Here is an 18,878-nt window from a genome sequence, read left to right on the forward strand (position 1 = left end):
AACTGTAATGTTTCTGTTTATAGGTGAGGTTGGTGATTGATTGGTCAAAGAAGTTGCTGTGTAAGGTTTGCACTATAAATGGCTGGAGCAGGTTGTTGTAAGACCATAAGCTATAGGAGTAGAATTAGACCACTTGGTCCATCGATTCTGCTCTGCCATTTCATCACAGCTAATCCAGTTTTCCTCTCAGCACCAATCTCCTGCCTTCTCCCCATATAACTTCATGCCCCAACTAATTAAGAATCTCTGCCTTGAATATAGATAAAGACATGGCCTTCACAGCTGCCTGTGGCAAAGAATTCCGGAGGATCACCACCCTCTGCTTAAAGAAATTCCTCCTCGTCTCTGTTTTAAAAGGACATCCTGAAGCTGTATCATCTGGTCTTAGACTCTCCCACCATAGGAAATATCCTGTCCACATCCACTCTATCAAGGCCTTTCACCACTGGATAGGTTTCAGTGAGGTCACCCCTCATTCTTCTGAATTCTAGTGAATACAGGCCCAGAGCATCAGACCCTCTTCGTATGGCAAGACATTTAATGCTGGAATCATTTTCGTGAACCTCCTTTGAACCCTGTCCAGTTTCAGCACATCTTTTCTAAGATATGGTGCACAAATTTCACAATATTCCAAATGAGGTGTCAGTAGTGCTTTATAAAGTTTCAACATTGTATCCTTGCGTTTATATTCTAGTCCTAACATTGCATTTGCCTTCCTCACCACAGACTCAACCTGCAAATTAACCTTTAGGGAATCCTACACAAGGACTCCCAAGTCTCTTTGCACCTCAGTTTTTTATATTTTCACTCCATTTAGAAAATAGTCAATGCTTTCATTTCTTCTGCCAGATGGCATGATCATACACTTTGCGACACTGTATTCCATCTGCCATTTCTTTGCTCATTCTCCTAATTTGTCTGTCCTTCTGTAGCCTCTCTACTTTCTCAAAACTACCTGTCCCTCCACCTATCTTCATATCATCTGCAAACATTGCACTAAAGTTATCAATTCCACTATCCAAATCATTGATATACAGCATGAAAATAATCGGTCCCAAACAGAACCCTGTGGAATACAACTAGTAACCTATAGCCAGTCAGAAAATGCTCCCTTTATTTGCACTCTTTGCCTCCAGCCAGTCAGTCACTGCTTTATCCATGTTAGAATCTTTCTGTAATACCATGGGCTTTCAGCTTATTAAGCAGCCTCATGTGTGGCACCTTGTCAATGACCTTCTGAAAATCCAAGTACTCAACATCAACTGATTCTCCTTTGTCTATCCTGCTTGTTACTACTTTAAGGAATACTAACAGATTTTTCAGGCAAGATTTTACCTTGAGGAAACCATGCTGACTGTGGACTATTTTATCATGTGCCTCCAAGTACCCCAAGACCTCATCCTTAATAATTGACACCAACATCATCCCAGCCACTGAGATCAGACTAACTGGCTTATAGTTTCCTTTCTTCTGCCTTTTCTCTTTTTGAAGAGTGGAATGACAATTGCAATTTTCCAGTCTTCTAGAACCATTCCAGAATTTAGTGATTCTTGAAAGATCATTACTAATACCTCCACAATCTCTTCAGCTACCTCTTTCAGAACCCTGGGTAATCTGGTCCAGGTGACTTAACAACCTTCAGACTTTTCAGCTCCCCAAGAACATTCTCTCTAGTTATGGTAACTTCACACACTTAATGCCCTCTGACTCCTGGAACTTCCACCATACTGCTAGTGTCACCACAGTGAAGACTGATGCAAAATACTTAATCGGTTCATCTGCTATTTCACTGTCCCCCATTACTACCTCTCTGGCATCATTTTCCAGCAGTCCAATATCCACCCTTGCCTCCCTCTTACACTTCATGTATCTGAAGAAACTTGTGGTATCCTCTTTAATATTATTAGCTAGCCTACTTCCTTATTCCATCTTTACCTCTTGATGACTTTTTAGTTGCCTTCTGTTGGTTTTCAAAGTTTCCCAATCCTCTAAATTCCCACTAATCTTGCCTCTATTATATGTCCTGTCTTTGGCTTTTATGTTGGTTTGACTTCTCTTGTTTGTGTCATCTTTCCTTTGGAATACTTCTTCCTCTTTGGAATATATATATATCTCGTGCCTTCCGAATTGCTTCCAGAAATTCCAGCCATTGCTGCTGTGCTGCCATCCCTGCCAGTGTTCTTTTCTAATCGATTCTGGCCAACTCTTCTCTCAAGCCTCTGTAATTCCTTTTACTCCACTGTAATACTGATACACCTGACCTACTTTCTCCTTCTCAAATTTAGTGTGAATTTGATCATGTTATGATCACGTGCCCTTTAAAGTTCTTTTAAGTGCCATCTCGTAGGCACTCTAGAAATCCCCCCTCCTGGAATCCAACACCAACCTGATTTTCCCAATCTACCTGTGTATTGAAGTCCCCCATGAGTATTGTAACATTACTCTTTTGGCGTGCATTTTCCTGTCTCCTGTTGTAATTTGTTGACCATGTTCTTACTACTGTTTGGGGTCTGTATACAACTCCCATCAGGGTTTTTTTACTCTTGCAGTCCCTTAGCTCATTCCACAATGATTTAACACCTTCCAACCTTATGTCACCTCTTTCTAATGATTTCACTTCATTTTTTACCAACAGAATAATGCCGCCCCCTCTGCCTTCCTGGCTATCCTTTGACACAATGTGTATCCTTAGACATTAGACAAAGCTATAATCTTTCAGCCATGATTTACAACATCATACCTGCCGATCTGCAAGTTCATCTACCTTATTTCATATACTGTGCGCATTCAGATATAACACCTACAGTCCAGTATTCACCCTTTTAGATTTTGTTGCACCATATTTGTGTGGAGTTCTGTATAGGTATGTTCCAATGAGACAGAAGTTATGGTAGGGTACAGGAACCATGGTGTACAAAGACTGTAATAAATTAGTCAAGAAGAAAAGAAAAGAAAAGCTTACAAAAGGTTCAGAGAGCTAGGTAGTGTTAGAGATCTAGAAGATAATAAAGCTAATAGGAAGGAGCTTAAGAAGGAAATTAGGAGAGCCAGAAGGGGCCATGAGAAGGCCTTGGCAGGCAGGATTAAAGAAAGCCCCAAGGCATTCTACAAGTATGTGAAGAGCAAGAGGATAAGGCGTGAAAGAATAGGACCTATCAAGTGTGACAGTGGAAAAGTGTGTATGATAGCAGAGGTACTTAATGAATACTTCAGTATTCAGTATGGAAAAGGATCTTGGTGATTGTAGTGATGACTTGCAGCAGACTAAAAAGTTTGAGCATGTAGATATTAAGTAAAAGGATATGCTGGAGCTTTTGGAAAGCATCAAGTTGGATAAGTCGCCGGGACCGGATGAGATGTACCCCAGGCTACTGGGAGGCGAGGGAGGAGATTGCTGAGACTCTGACAATGATCTTTGCATCATCAATGGGGACGGGAGAGGTTCCAGAGTATTGAAGGGTTGTGAATGTTGTTCCTTTATTCAAGAAAGGGAGTAGAGATAGCCCAGAAAATTATAAACCAGTGAGTATTACCTCAGTGGTTGGTAAGTTGATGGAGAAGATCCTGAGAGGCAGGATTTATGAACATTTGGAGAGGTATAACATGATTAGGAGTAGTCAGCATGGCTTTGTCAAAGGCAAGTCGTGCCTTACAAGCCTGATTGAATTTTTTGAGGATGTGACTAAACACATTGATGAAGGAAGAGCAGTAGATGTAGTGTATATGGATTTCAGCAAGGCATTTGATAAGGTACCCCATGTAAAGCTTATTGAGAAAGTAAGGAGGCATGGGATCCAAGGGGACATTGCTTTGTGGATCCAGAACTGGCTTGCCCATAGAAGGCAAAGAGTGGTTGTAGACGGGTCATATTCTGCATGGAGGTCGGTGACCAGTGGTGTGCCTCAGGGATCTGTTCTGGGACCCTTACTCTTTGTGATTTTTATAAATGACCTGGATGAGGAAGTGGAGGGATGGGTTAGGAAGTCTGCTGATGACACAGTTTGGAGGTGTTGTGGATAGTGTGGAGGGTTGTCAGAGGTTACAGCAGGACATTGATAGGATGAAAAACTGGGCTGAGAAGTGACAGATGGAGTTCAACCCAGATAAGTGTGAAGTGGTTCATTTTGGTAGGTCAAATATGATGGCAGAATATAGTATTAATGGTAAGACTTGGCAGTGTGGAGGATCAGAGGGATCTTGGGGTCTGAGTCCATAGGATGCTCAAAGCAGCTGCGCAGGTTGACTCTGTGGTTAAGAAGGCATACGGCATATTGGCCTTTATCAATCATAGAATTGAATTTAGGAGCCAAGAGGTAATGTTGCAGGACTATAGGACACTGGTCAGACCCCACTTGGAGTACTGTGCTCAGTTCTGATCACCTCACTACAGGAAGGATGTGGAAGCCATAGAAAGGGTGCAGAGGAGATTTACAAGGTTGTTGCCTGGATTGGGGAGGATGCCTTATGAGAATAGGTTGAGTCAACTTGGCCTTTTCTCCTTTGAGTTACGGAGAATGAGGGGTGATCTGATAGAGGTGTATAAGATATGAGAGGCATTGATCGTGTGGATAGTCAGAGGCTTTTTCCCCAGGGCAGAAATGGTTGCCACAAGAGAACACAGGTTTAAGGTGCTGGGGAGTAGGTACAGAGGAGATGTCAGGGGTATGTTTTTTACTCAGTGAGTGCGTGGAATGGGCTGCCGACAACGGTGATGGAAGCAGATACGGTAGGGTCTTTTAAGAGACTTTTAGATAGGTACATGGAGCTTAGTAAAATAGAATGCTATAGGTAACCCTAGTAATTTCTAAGGTAGGGACATGTTCGGCACAACTTTGTGGGCTGAAGGGCCTGTATTGGGCTGTAGGTTTTCTATGTTTCTATGCTCAACCTTTTGATCTCTAACTTTGTCTGAGGTCTTACCAACATCTGCCTCCAAATCCTGTCCATTAACGGTTCTGGCACTCTGGTTTCCATCCCCCTGCAACTCTAGTTTAAACCCCACCGTGCAGCATTAACAAGTCTTCCCACTAGGATATTAGTTCCCCTCCAGTTCAGGTACAAACCATCCCTTTGGTACAAGTCCTACTTTCTCTGGAGGGCTCTTAAAGATAGCGGAGTCAAGGGAGATGGGGAGAAGGCAGGAACGGGGTACTGATTGTGGATGATCAACCATGATCACATTGAATGGCAGTGCTGGCTCGAAGGGCCGAAGGGCCTACTCCTGCACCTATTATCTATTGGAAGAGAGCCCAATGATCCAAAAATCTTATGCCCTCCCTCCTACACCAACTCCTTAGCTACATATTAAACTGTATAATCTTCCTAGTTCTAGCCTCACTAGCACATGACGCAGGTAGCAATCCTGAGATCACAACCCTGGAAGTTCTGCACTTGAACTTAGCACCTAACTCCCTGTGCAGAAGCTAGTCACTAGTCCTACCCATGTCATGTACCTACATGGACCACGACTTCTGGCTGTTCATCCTCCCACATAAGAATGTTGAGGACTTGATCGGAGATATTTTGGAGGCAGCATGCCATCTGGGAATCTTGTCCTCGCCCACAGAACCCCTGCCTGTTCTCCTAACTACAAATACCCTATCAGCACAGCATGCCTTTTCTTCCCCCTTCCCATCTGAGTTACAGAGGCAGACTCGGTGCCAGGGACCCGGCCACTATGACTTTCCTCTGTTAGGTCATCCCACCTGACAGTATGCAAAGTGATATACCTGTTGCTGAGGGGGATGACCACCGGAGAACTCTGCACTGGCTCCTTAACCCTTTCCCCTTCTTGACTGTCGCCCAGTTTCTTGTGTCCTGCACTTTGGGTGTAACTACCTCTCGAGATGTCCTGTCCATCACCCCTTCAGCATCCCGAATGATCCGAAGTCCATCCATTTCCAGCTCCAACTCCTTAATGTGTTTGTTAGTTACTGCAGGTGGATGCACTCCTCGCAGTTATAGTGGTCAGGGATACTGGAGGTGTCCCTGCTTTCCCACATCCTGCAAGAGGAGCTTTGCACTATCTCGTCTAACATTTATACCTGGCTGAGCAGATAAAAAGAGAAGGAAAAAACTTGAGCTTCTCTTTCCTTTTCTTTCTGAGTGAAGCCTTGACAAGCTAAAGCCTTAAGATTATCACTCTGACTATGTCCACTCAGACGACAGCTGCTGCGCTTACTGCTGCCTTCCCTTAATTTGCTCTAACTAATTAATCCCAAATACCAATTAGCCGATGGTCAAAGCTCTATTCTACTGCCATGATCCACTCCTGCCTTTTATCATCGGGTGGTGGACCTGATTGAAGACCCCTCCTCTCCAAATTTCCGATGTCTGGATTGACTGCTGGTTAAAGCTCTATTACAAGCTCTACGTCAAGAGGACAAGAATATAAAAGCAAGGATGTAATGCTGAGGAATTAGTCAGACTGTACTTGGAATACGGTGAGCAGTTTTAGGTCCTTTATCTAAGAAAGGATATGCTAGCATTGGAGACGGTCCAGAGGATGATCATAGCAATGAAAGGTTAAACTTCTGAGGAGCATTTGATGGCTTTAGGCCTGTAAGCGCTGGAGCTTAGAAGAATGTGGGGTGATCTCATTGAAACCTATTGAAAATTGAAAGGTTTAGATAGAGTGGACATGAAGAGGATGTTCACTATAGTGCGGGAGTCTAGCATCAGAGGGCACAGCCTCCAAATACTAGGACATTCCTTAAGAAAAGAGATGACAAGAAATTTCTTCATTCAGATGGTAGTGAATATATGGAATGCATTGTCATAGATGGCTGTGGAGGCCAAAGTCGTTGGATATATTTAAAGCAGAGGTTGATAAATTGTTGGTTAATAAGGGTGTTAAAGGTTACGGGGAGATGGCAGAGCAGAGTTGAGGGGGACAATAAATCAGCCATAATTGAATGGCGGAGCAGACTTGATGAGTAGAATGGCCTAATTCTGTTCCTTAGTCTAATGGTCTTTAGGATGACATCCTTACACCGTAGATCTGTGTTTTGAGATAGCTGATGAAAGTCTGTGTGGAGTCTACTGACAGCAAATTAATCACTTTGGCCTCAGTCTGCTCTAGCTGAAAGAGATTTCAGGTGTTCAGTATCTTTCCAGATGCTGCTGCTCCATTTTAAGCAGTGACAGGCCAGGGATTCCCAGGGGCTGATGAGAAGGTTATGATCTTTATAATGAATATGAAGCATTTTCTCCATTCACCTGGATATCCCTTGCAATGGTGGAGTTTGACATGAAATACCTGCTGTTCGGTCTGTGGATAATGTGATCTGCCCATTGGAGTTGGCTGAGCACAATTAGAGCCTGTGTTGGGGATGTTAGCCTAGGAGAAAATGTTAACTTTGCTTATCTTGTCAATGAATTTGAAGGAGTTTTTGAAAGATTGTTTTGAAGTGCTTGCTGTAGTTAGTTCCTGTCTCTAGTATCCAGGAGACCAAGGATCACTTGAACATGATAAAAATTGAGCTTGTTAATGAATTTGAGATACTGATTTGAAATGTTCTTTTCCCTGTAGTCTCTTTGCCTTTAAGAAGTTAACTAGCACTGGTTGTGGAAAAAAATCGTTCCACAGTACCTGTGGATTTTTATCTGCATGTGTTTTTTTTATAACTGCCTTCTCAATGAGGCTATGGATTTTAGAGTTCTTTTCTGCAGCCTCTCAATTTTTAATGTATTTGTGTGTTGGACTTGCCTGTCTCCATTCATCAAGCTATCCATTTGTAACGTCTCCATTGCCTCTCATCTAATGAACAGAACTCCAGAATCAAATGTGTGACCTTCCTGGCTCTGTTTTACAGTCTGCAATATTGCAGCTTATTTCTCACCATTAAGTTTACATCTCAAAGTTATCTTTATTCATATTTTGGAGCAAAGAAATAGGAGCCAAATAAGCCCATCCGATTATGACTGATTTATTTTTCCTCTCAATCCCATTCTTCTGCTTCTCCCCATAATCTTTGACATCTTTAATAATCAATTTTCTGTCAACCTGTTTTAAATAGACTCAATAACTTGGCCTTCACAGCCATCTGTGGCAATGAATTACACTAATTCATCACCCTTTGGCTAAAAAAATTCCTCCTCATCTCTGTTCCAAAGGGCCACCCTTGTATTTTCAGGCTGTGCCCTTTGGTCCTAGAATCCCCCACTATTGGCAACATTCTCTCCACGTCCACTCTATTTAGGCATTTCAATGTTGAATAGTTTTCAAAGAGGTCCCCCCTTATTTTTCTAAACTCCTGCAAGAGGCACAGAGATATCAAGTGCTCCTCATACCTTAACCCTTTCATTCTCAGGATCATTCTCATCAAACTCCTCTGGACCTTCTCCAATGCCAGTATATCCTTTCTTAGATGAGGGATCCAAAACCACTCAGTGGTCCAAATTATGGTCTGACCAATGCCTTAAAATGCAGTTCCTGTCTTGTGATCCAATTACACGCTCTTCCCTACATCTCTGTAACAATCCTTTATTTAATTTTACATTAGTTGCAAAACCCTGCATCTCAAATGAAGAGTCACAGCAGTAAAAATACGTCTGCACATGTATTCAGTGGATAATAATTTACAATTAACTTTGTTTCAAACATTCAATTAGACCCAAATTGTGGATTCTGCTGCCAAGAACCAATTATTTAATCTTAATAGTGTTGGAAAATGAGACTGAAGGAGTGATGCTATACTTGCCAACTCAAATTATTGCAAAACACCATTAAAGAAAACAAACCAAACTGAGCTGTGTTTCCAGAGCAGTCAATAAACCTGTCAGCGTGAAGCTATTGCTGCGTAATATTGACGTTTTATGAAACAGTAATAAAATGTCCAGGATATTGTACAAATATGTGCCGCAACAAGGATCCTTGCTGGAAGTAATTTGGAAAATGTGTAGCTCAGGTGGTTGGTAGTTGAGCTGACTTGATCTTGAATCTTGGCAATTTACTTGCAAATGTTTCACCACCATGCGAAGAGACATTCAGTGCACTGTCACTCCGCAGTTAACAGTGCACTGACAATGTCTGTTCGCATGGTGACAAAACATTTGCAAGTAAATTGCCAAGATCCGAGAACTACTTAATTCAACCAAGGATCCTTGTGGTTAAAACCAGGTTTTATTGGGAAAGGTTAGAAAAAATTGGACTTCTGAGTCCTGAAAGATGGTTAATACGCAGTCTTCTTGTGTAAGACAAATTGGATAGAATGGTTTATTTTGGAACAGTGGTTGAAACTGATCAAGCAGGTAAATGTGAAATTTGTGAAAGGAAAGAACAGAAAGCATGACATCAGTCTTGTCTGCTGGAGAGTAGAAAGATCAGAATTATTCAAGTTACAAAGTGCTTTGAGGGAAGTTGTTCAATTGAAGGCTGAATTCCTTAACCTCCCTGTTTTCTGCTTAAATTAGAAGTAATCACAAATTTACTACTACACCTTGAAGAGATTACTTAGTAATATTACAAGCAGGTGCTTTTTTAAATTCGTACATCATTGGAGTGAAGAAATGTCTGCTTTGCTTGCTGTTTCCTGAATTGATTGAAGTAAAGCATTGCTTATGATCTTAACATGCATTTAAAAAAAAATTGGTCCTTCAGAGTCCTTCTGCTATTTCTGTGCTCAGTAGACAGGAAAAGCAGCTTGCTAATTAAGCTGTTTTCCTAAGGCTGGAATGTAGAGCAGCATAATGTTATGTGCTAATGGAAGAGATAGGTGATGAATTGCTGAAGCCAGTTTTTCAGCTGATACAATTCATTCAATGTCATTTACTACTGGTGGACAGACTGGGTCCAGTGGGAAAACTTAGCTGAGTGGGGAAAGCAAACACAAAAGCATGCCATAACTGTAACAAGCCATTCCTCAGTGTAGTGCACTAGGCCCAAACAGGGTAGAGGATTGGGCAAGATGGACATAGAGGATATGCAAAGAAATTGAAGGAAGTTACAAATCTTGCTTTGTAAGTACCAGGCCATGACCTTTTTGCAACAAGAAAAGTCTCACCATAGATGAGACTTTATTACATGGTGATAATTAAGTACCCCATCATCAATATCTCGGGCATTCCCATTGACCAGGAATCTATTTGGACTGATCACAAATACTGCGGCCAAAAGAGCAGATCAGAGTTTGAATATACAGAGGCAGTTTTTCACATCTCTTTACTCTAAAGTACACATCAGGACTATGATGAAGTTCTCATAACTTGCCTGGATTAAATAAAAACCAAAAATTCTAGAGATACTCAGAATGAGGCCTCATCTCTGGGAAGAGAAGAATAATGTTTTTCCTTTCAAAGAGCCTTTGTCAGAACCTGCAAAGAGAGGTGAATGTTTTTGATAGTGTCACGTAGATGTTCCACTCACACTTAATTTGCGAAGTATTTTCTAAGAGTCTGAACCCACATACTAATAACACAATCTGCGTATTGGTAAAGGAGTTTGTAAAACAGCAAAGATGTGTCACCCAGGATTCATAGAAAGAAGATGCAGAAGTTAACTTGAACTTTCTTGGTAAGGGTAACTGTCCACTCTTCTCTCTCACCAGATTCATCAAGTAGAGAGATTCATCAAGCTACCCAATGCTCTATAGCAGCCACTTTATAAATTGTTGAAATATCAAAACAAAGTGGCCCTTCAAGTTTTCTAGGCCCACCAATAAGATTCACTGCCTCATTTGGTCTCCTGCATGCTCAAAATATGTGGATATCAAACTTTGCTCATCCACAGTCTTCCAGGATGTAGGATTCTAAAGCTTCCGAACTCTCTAATGAAATTTCCTTTTGAAAAGTAAAATAGTTGCATTCACCCAGAAGTTATGAATTTTCTATTTTGACTTTGCTTCCTTTAGCCAGAACCTCTTAATATCTGCTCTGTTATTGCTTTTAATAATCAAATAGATTATCTCTTTAAGCTCAAAAGAAGTCTAGGCTTATTCTGCTCCATGTACAATGCTCTGTGATCCTAGGAACCAAGTCAATTTCAGCTGCAGAGCAACTAACAAGAATATGCTTCCTTAAGAATGTAGGTTAAAAATGGCACCACAGCACTCTGTTGGGTTCTTGCTTAAGCGCTGTACAATTACAGCATTATGTCCAATTCTCCAAGCACGTAATGAAATACAACTTACTAGTTGCCTGTCTTTTTGCTTGATGTACTTCATTTTAACTTTCTGCATTTTGTACTCCAGACTTTGTAAAGTAGCACAGGCAAACCACTGGAAATGAAGGAACTAGTTCGCCAACATGATGGATGTTCACATAAAACTTTTCTTTTCACCTGAGAGACAAATGAAAAATGGTTTCATTTTGTGTAGCTCTTTCTCTTATTTCCCTGTGGCCATTCTTTTCCTAATTCCAGTGAATCCATTAATTCTTAATTCCAGCTTCTCTGCAGCTCGCCTATTGTGAAGCTGGTGAATTCAAGTTCATTTAGTTGTCACTCAACCACACAGAAATACAGCCAAAGAAAACAGTGTTCCTCTGGTGCCATTGTGCAAAACACAGTACCAACAGTCACACAGCACAAAACATTATGATCGCAGAAAAACATACAGTTAAAAGTGTATAGAAGAATAATAATATAGACCAAGTCCCTGAATGTCATGGCCTATAGATCGATGCTTATCTTCTTCGGCGTGTACACTGGAGGGCAGCAATGGCAGGAGTGGCCAAGTCCCTAACCCGGTTTAGAATCCAGCAACACACTGCCAGCTCCAGCATCTCCTCTGCTGACTACAACAGGCGCCCCCAAGATACTCAGACAACACAGCTCCCCTGCTGTCAGTCTTGCCAATGAACCAGTAAATCAGACTCACTGCATTCTATATTCAGGGTCTTTCTTGCAAACTCAAGAAAAATGACAAAGCCAATCATTTCCACTGCTTGTTGGATCATGTACCGCCTGGGTGGTGGAAGCAAGCTGTAACATGGTGCACATGAGTCCAGGGTCATCGCTTTCCGGTAATTCACTAGTTGGATAGATCTGCCGTACTGGATGCTCTTAATATCCAACAGTAACACACCATAACACTGAATTTCTGGCAAATTCAGCAGCGTGTAACTACAGCTAATCCTCCACTTCCTTTGGATCTGTTGTGGCACTATCCATTTGATAGCCTGAGAATTATTTGTCATTGACCAGCAACCTGACCAGGCTATGGTCAGGAATGCTATCGCTGATAGGGTTTGAAACCACAGTTCTAAGGGAGAGTCAACTGTATGTATGTAAGAAGAAATGAGATTTGATGCTTTGTTATAAACATAAAAGATTTTGCAAGTGCTGGAAATCTTAAGCAATTCACACACAATGATGGAGGAACTCATCTGGTCTGGCAGCATCTATGGAGGGGATTAAGCAGTTGAAGTTTCAGACTGAGTCTAGATAAATGGTCTCAACTTGAAATGTCAGTTGTTTATAACCCCTTGCATAGACGCTGCATGGCCTGCTGAGCACCTTCAGCACTTTGTGTGAATTTGATGCTTTGCTAATAGCACGTCACTGGGTCACAATTGATCATGGAATTGTGCGTAGAATGGTGTGTAGGTGTTTGGAACATGGCCATTTATTTATTGAAAGCAAAGTTTTGAGGAAAGTGAAATAGTTTGTGTGTTTTTCAGTTTAAGAAAAGAAACGGACATTGTGATAAGGCTAGTAAACATAAATAATTTGTAATTAATTATAAAATATTAGTTTTCTTACTTTCAAAGGAAGACTGAACAAAAATGAGCTTCGTTATAGGTTTATAAACCTTCAGAACAATGATCATGTTGCAGACTCGCTCACTTGATTAAACTAGTTTTTTTAAATACTTTATTGCCTTTTCTGAGGATGCTGACTCACTAGTGCCATTAGTCTTCTATCCCTAATGGCTGGCTTAGTAATTGTTTTACTGCAGGTGACGTGGGACCTTGATGGTGGCAGCAGCAGAGAAGAGAAAATCATCAGAATCAGACTTTAATCGCCAAGTACCTGTACACATACAAGGAATTTACTTCCGGCAGATGTTGTCTCTCTGCTCATAACAGATGTTAAATATAAATGAAAATATAGATTATACATACAAGTAGTGCAATCCAAGTAATAGTTAGCCGACAGTTAACCGGCAGTTAACTGTTCAGCAAAGTGACCGCAGTAAGGAAAAAACTTCTCCAGTGCCTATTAGTCTTAGTCTGGAGGGATCTGAAGCGCCTACCAGACGGAAGCAGTTCAAACAGTCCGTGCGCAGGATGGGAGGAGTCCTTTATGATGTTCCCCGTCCTCTTCTTCAACCTGGAAGAGTACAGGTCCACAATAGAGGGCAGGGAGGCTCCAATGATGCGCTCGGCAGTCCTCACTGTGCGCTGTAGTCAGGTTCTATCCTGCTTGGTGGCGGCTCCAAACCACACAGTGATGGTAGTGCACAGGACAGACTCAATGACTGCCGTGTAGAACTGCAGCAGCAATTGGAATCCAATTAGATTTGATGTTGTGGAGTGGGGGCTTATGAGCTTTGGGTTGGGGGGAATGACCACCCAGTCAGTGTGAGGGTCAGGAATGCCGATCAGGCTGGGTAACAATGATAGAGTTGGCCAAGAAACATTGATGATGATGATGATGATGATCTCATGTATTGGTGAAGATTTAGAATCGGGGAGGAAGTAAAATTCTCCAAGGGCTAAGAATTAAAGGGGTCAATGTTCCAGGCAGCACGGCCATTGATCAGATGGAGATATTGCCGAAGACTGGTTGTGTGTTACTATCCCTTTTCAGTCTGCAGTTACAAATAACCAAATGAAGTTTGTACAACGCCAGGTGTGAATTGTAAATGTGTATCCTAATGCCTTGGTACACAAGCATGTAATATACCTGACAAACCCAAGACAAAATTTGCGGCTTTTGTGATCTACATGAAATATATTTTTGGACATTTGAATAACAGTGAGCTGCACAAACAAGGGGGCCCAGTCTGTCCTTGCTTATCAGCACTCTTCTGAACAGTGCAATAAGAACACACTTTTTTTGTTTTCAGTATTCTCTTTACTCACCCACCCTTCCTCATTTGATCCTTCCACATCCACTTTTCTTTCTCCATCCCCTCACCACTAAACCATCAACCTCTTCTCCCACTCCTCCTCTTCTCCCACTCCTCCTCAAAATCTCCATCCACCCTCACCCCTTCTCTTCAAGTAATGTCTCTGAAAGTTAAGCTTCAAAGTGCTGGCATTAGGACATGGATGACTCATCAGTCGTTGTAATTTTAAGAATCAATTGTTCCTTAGATTAATGTTGCACTTTGTAGGTAAAGCTTTTCTTGTGCAATACCACATTATTAAATTTGTGCAAGTACATGTTAAATTATGAAGTCTGCGTCACTGATATTGGATTGGTTGATGTTTTTACATCTTAACTTCAAGTTAGATCATTGTTATTTATTGCTTATTAGTAGTTATTACTATTGTTTCTTTCTTTTTGTATTTGCACAGTTTACTGTCTCCTGCACTCTGGTTGAACACCCAAGTTGGGTGGTTATTCATTGATTCTTATAGAGTTATTATTCTATAGATGTATTGAGTATGCCCACAAGAAAATGAATCTCAGGATTGTATGTGGTAACATATATGTACTTTGATAATAAAATTTACTTAAATTTTGAACTTTTTAAACTGTGTATTGGATTCTGAACTCCCCTGTTCTTCCAATAGTGCAGGGATTGGACGCACAGGAACTTTCATTGTGATTGACATCCTGATTGACATCATCAGAGAGAAAGGTGCGTACAGTCGGCCCTCCTTATCCACAGGTTCCGCATGTGCGGATTCAACCAACTGCGGATCAGGAAAACCCAGAAGTTCTCTCTCCAGCACTCATTGTTTGAGCATGTATAGACTATTTTTTCTTGTCATTATTCCCTAAACAATACAGTACGACAACTATCTACATAGCATTTACATTGTATTAGGTACTATAAGTAATCTAGAGATGATTTAAAGTACAGGCAGTCTTTAAGTCAGATTTGTATGCAAGTTAGAACAGGTACATCTGGTACATATTATTTAGCGTCAGTTAGTCAAACGTTTGTCTTAGTATACAGGTGTCCCCTCCCCTTTACAAAGGTAGAGCGTTCCTATGAAACCTTTCTTAAGCCGAAATGGCGTAAAGCGAAGAACCATTAATTTATATAGAAAAAATTTTCGTAAAAGCGAAAATCCTTTTTGTAATGCAAAAACAGGTTACTAATGTAGGTCTTTTGTAAGAGCGAAGTGGCTTAAAGCGAACATTTGTAAAGCAGTGGACACCTGTATAGTATATATTTTACCTTTCTATGGATATAAAACACTTAAGAAACGTATGTATTTCAATAATTAAACCACTGCGTTGCTTAGTAATAATTGTAGCTTTCATCGGGGCTCCATTATTGTCACTTTATCCTTTAAAATTGTTCTGATCGTTGAACGACCGTAGCCTAACACTTTTCCAATGACCGATGGTGTTTCACCTCTTTCCAATCGCTTTATTATTTCCACTTTATTTTCAATCGTGATCGTTTTCCGTCAACGGAACAGAAACACTGCGGATTCAGCAGCAGCCACAGGCGGGTATCCGGAGCTCCCCTGGGTCCTAAAGTCCACCCGCACTGAAACAGGTTAAATAAGGTCTGGAGTTCCCCCGGGTCCGAAGGTCCACCTGCACTGAGACAGGTTATATAAGGGACTTGAACATACGCGTTTTTTGATATCCGTGGGGGGGGGGGGGGGGTCCTGGAACCAATTCCTTGCGGATAAGGAGGGCTGACTGTATGTGCAAAGTTGACTGCAAAGTGCTTATTACTGCAGATTACCAAATGTTTTGCATCAAGTAAAACCTAAACCCCAAAATAAGAACTTTATTCTTACTTGCTGCTCTTGAATCTAGTCTGCAGCAGGTTTAAAGCAGGTCCTGTGTGCCATGCTATTATGAAAAACCTACAAGTTTTCTTATTCAACAGATAAATTTAGTTCCTTGTGTAGTGAAAGGCAACACTGTGGTGTATATTTGGAGCTGTGTATGAAAGACAAGTCTTGAATGTGGCTATGAGTGGTTTGTGTGAATATTGCACTGGAATCTGTTACAATATATTTTGCAAATATGTGTTTTGGGAATGACTTGTTATATAAACCCTTCTCTGGGACACTCTGTAATGTGGAATGCACACTTTAGGTGTAGACTGTGACATCGATGTACCAAAGAGTATCCAGATGGTGCGGTCGCAGCGTTCAGGGATGGTTCAGACAGAAGCCCAGTACAGATTCATTTACATGGCTGTTCAGCACTACATCGAAACACTGCAGCGTCGGATCGAAGAGGAACAGGTACAACATGCAGCAATGTTAACACAAGTTCTGTTTCAGATATTCTGTTCTACAAACTGTCTTTTCATCTTTGTTTTTCAAATTAGTTTGAGCTGGACGTGTATCTTAATTTCTTTGGCCACTCTGCCCAGCTATTGCTCAGGAAAGAAGCTTAGTATGTTATACAGTACAGAAGCAGCCCAACTTCTCCATGCCAACCACAGTGCTCACCTAAGCTAGTCCCACTTCCTTGATCCTTCCTTATTAATATGCATATCCAGATGTTGTTAACGTTGTAATTGTACCTGCATCAATTACTGTCTCCGGCAGCTCATTCTTCATGCACTTCATTCTCATTCTTCATTCAACTTCTCTGTGTGAAGAAGTTGCCCCTTGGGCTCCTTAAATCTTCCCCCTCCCAACTTGTATAAGTGCCCTCCAGTTTTTGGTTTCCTTTCCTTGGGAAATGTGCATTCACCCTATTTACCTCTATAAGGTCACACCTCTGTGTCTGCTACATTCCAAAAGATTAAATCCTAGTTTACACAACCTCTCTCTACAACTCAGATCCCTGAGTCCTGGCAACATTCTTATAAATCTTTGCATGCATTTCAGATTAATAATGCCTTTCCCATAACTGGGTGACCAAAACTATGCACAATACTCCAAGTGAGTCAACATCATGTACAACTGCAACATTACATCAAAGCTCCATGCCCAGAAGACGAACAGTGTGCCCGACAGCACCTTCACCATCCAACCTACCTGTTATTCCACTTTCAACAAACTGTGTACTTGTTTTTCTGGGTCCTTCTGTTCCACAGACCTCCCCTGGTGCCAACGTTTGTTGTACAAGTCCTATTCTAGTCTGACTTCACAAAATGCAACTCCTTGCACTTATGTGGATTGAATGTCATTGACCAATCCTCAGCCCATTACCTTGTTTTAATTCCTTAATTCTTCATTATCATCCTGCTCTATATGTGTGTATCTGTAAGTATGAATTGCATGGAAAAGTATAATGTCCATGGGCAGTACACTTCCCAATGTGAGACTGAGCTAAGCATATGATTAGCATTACAGTTTGAATCTCCAGAGCTAACTGATCTCTATTGTGAGATGTGAAATATTGGATTTGTTGTACTATTCCTGAAATATTTTTTTAAAAATCATTTTTCCAACCCAGGTTGCTCAGTGACTGTTCCTTAAAAAAAGTGTATTTTTGGATGTGTTGAATTCAGCCTGTGCTTTTCCCACCTGGTATACTTGTGCTTCATTATTAGTTGTGTGGTTGAGATCCCAGTAAGAATTTGGTGGAGGAGGATTTTAATTTGTTTACGGTTGATGCCAGTTAATTGGCCTGTCGGTTAATCAGGAAGCACTTATTTGGGGCAACTCGTAATGAACAAAGTCTGATTGAGAAAATGGCCTTTAATTTATTTGGGACCTTATGCCACTTAGTTGGGACAGGAGTCTGTTGCCAAACTAGTGTCAGTTGCGTGTGCTTGTGTGGTCATTAGATACTACAGCAGTTTTTAAATAACGTCAATTGTGTGTGTGATTTTTTTTAAAAATCAGCAATTTTTAATCACTGATGAATGGCAAAAAAATGAGTGGTAAGACCATTCAGAGCTGTTTTGCTCACTGCAGTTTCAAGCATTCAGGCTTGGAAACACCAGAAATGGCTGGGAGTGAAAAAATAACAATTTCACCGCCTCACGTTAGGAACTATGAAGAATTTGAAGGTATTGACAATTATTTTGAATGTTATCTTTGTGTCTCACTATGCACTCAGCTCTGACCTGTGGCTCCAAGTAGTTGTTTGCATGTGACAGCAGCCACACCCCAGCACACCGCTTCGATAGGTGGGCTAGACCAAGTGAGGGTAGCCAGCGGATCTCCCTCCCTGGAGAGCTGGGGACGTGCCTGTCCTATCAGCTCCAGCGAACTGGGTGGATGAGATCGACCGTGAGGTCATGGCCAGGAAGGGAGTTCTCTGATGCTCCAGGGAGAGTGAAGGGCATAATGAGGCACAGAAGTCATGGTCATCCACTGCAGCCAAGGAAGACCCCAGTTGTAACAGCTACTTGCACCACTGGACCTGGACTTCCGAGGTCGAGAGAATGGAACTGCCCTAGGGCAACAGCTTCTCCAATTTCATATTGGTCTGTCACCATCAGATACGACGGACAACCACCAGTAGTACTGATAGTGTTCTAATTTGTTCTGTATTTCATTAAATGTTTGCCACTCAGTTTCTTTTTTTATACCTTTTAAATTGTTTCCATGAAACTTTGGCTGATTGGGGCAGCTGCTTAAATGTACTGGTCCTGATGTGTCGAATTAACCGGAATCCACTGTACCACTGAATTTACTTGCAGCCATATGTAGGAATTTTGCTTCTGGCTTTGGCTGCATAAATAATGGACCCAGTTTGGTACAACTGCACCACAAGGTCAAGGACTCCTTAAAGCAGGGGTTCCCAACCTGGTGTCCACCGACCCGTTGGTAAATGGTAAGAGGCCCTGGCAAAAAGGTTGGGGATCATTGCTTAAAGTGACTTCAAGAAA

General features: G+C 41.4%; 1 protein-coding gene across 1 annotated transcript in view; it reads left to right on the top strand.

Annotated features, from left to right (window-relative positions):
- The window catches only part of ptpn11a (protein tyrosine phosphatase non-receptor type 11a), a 75,083-nt gene that overhangs the window by 39,250 nt on the left and 16,955 nt on the right, over nt 1-18,878 (top strand). Inside the window, exons 12-13 of the mRNA XM_059987935.1 lie at nt 14,683-14,750; nt 16,178-16,329. Coding sequence (XP_059843918.1) covers nt 14,683-14,750; nt 16,178-16,329 — 220 coding nt within the window. The remainder of the gene's footprint in view (nt 1-14,682; nt 14,751-16,177; nt 16,330-18,878) is intronic.

This window comes from Hypanus sabinus, chromosome 13, assembly GCF_030144855.1.
Source record: "Hypanus sabinus isolate sHypSab1 chromosome 13, sHypSab1.hap1, whole genome shotgun sequence".
NCBI classification, from domain to species: Eukaryota; Metazoa; Chordata; class Chondrichthyes; order Myliobatiformes; family Dasyatidae; genus Hypanus; species Hypanus sabinus.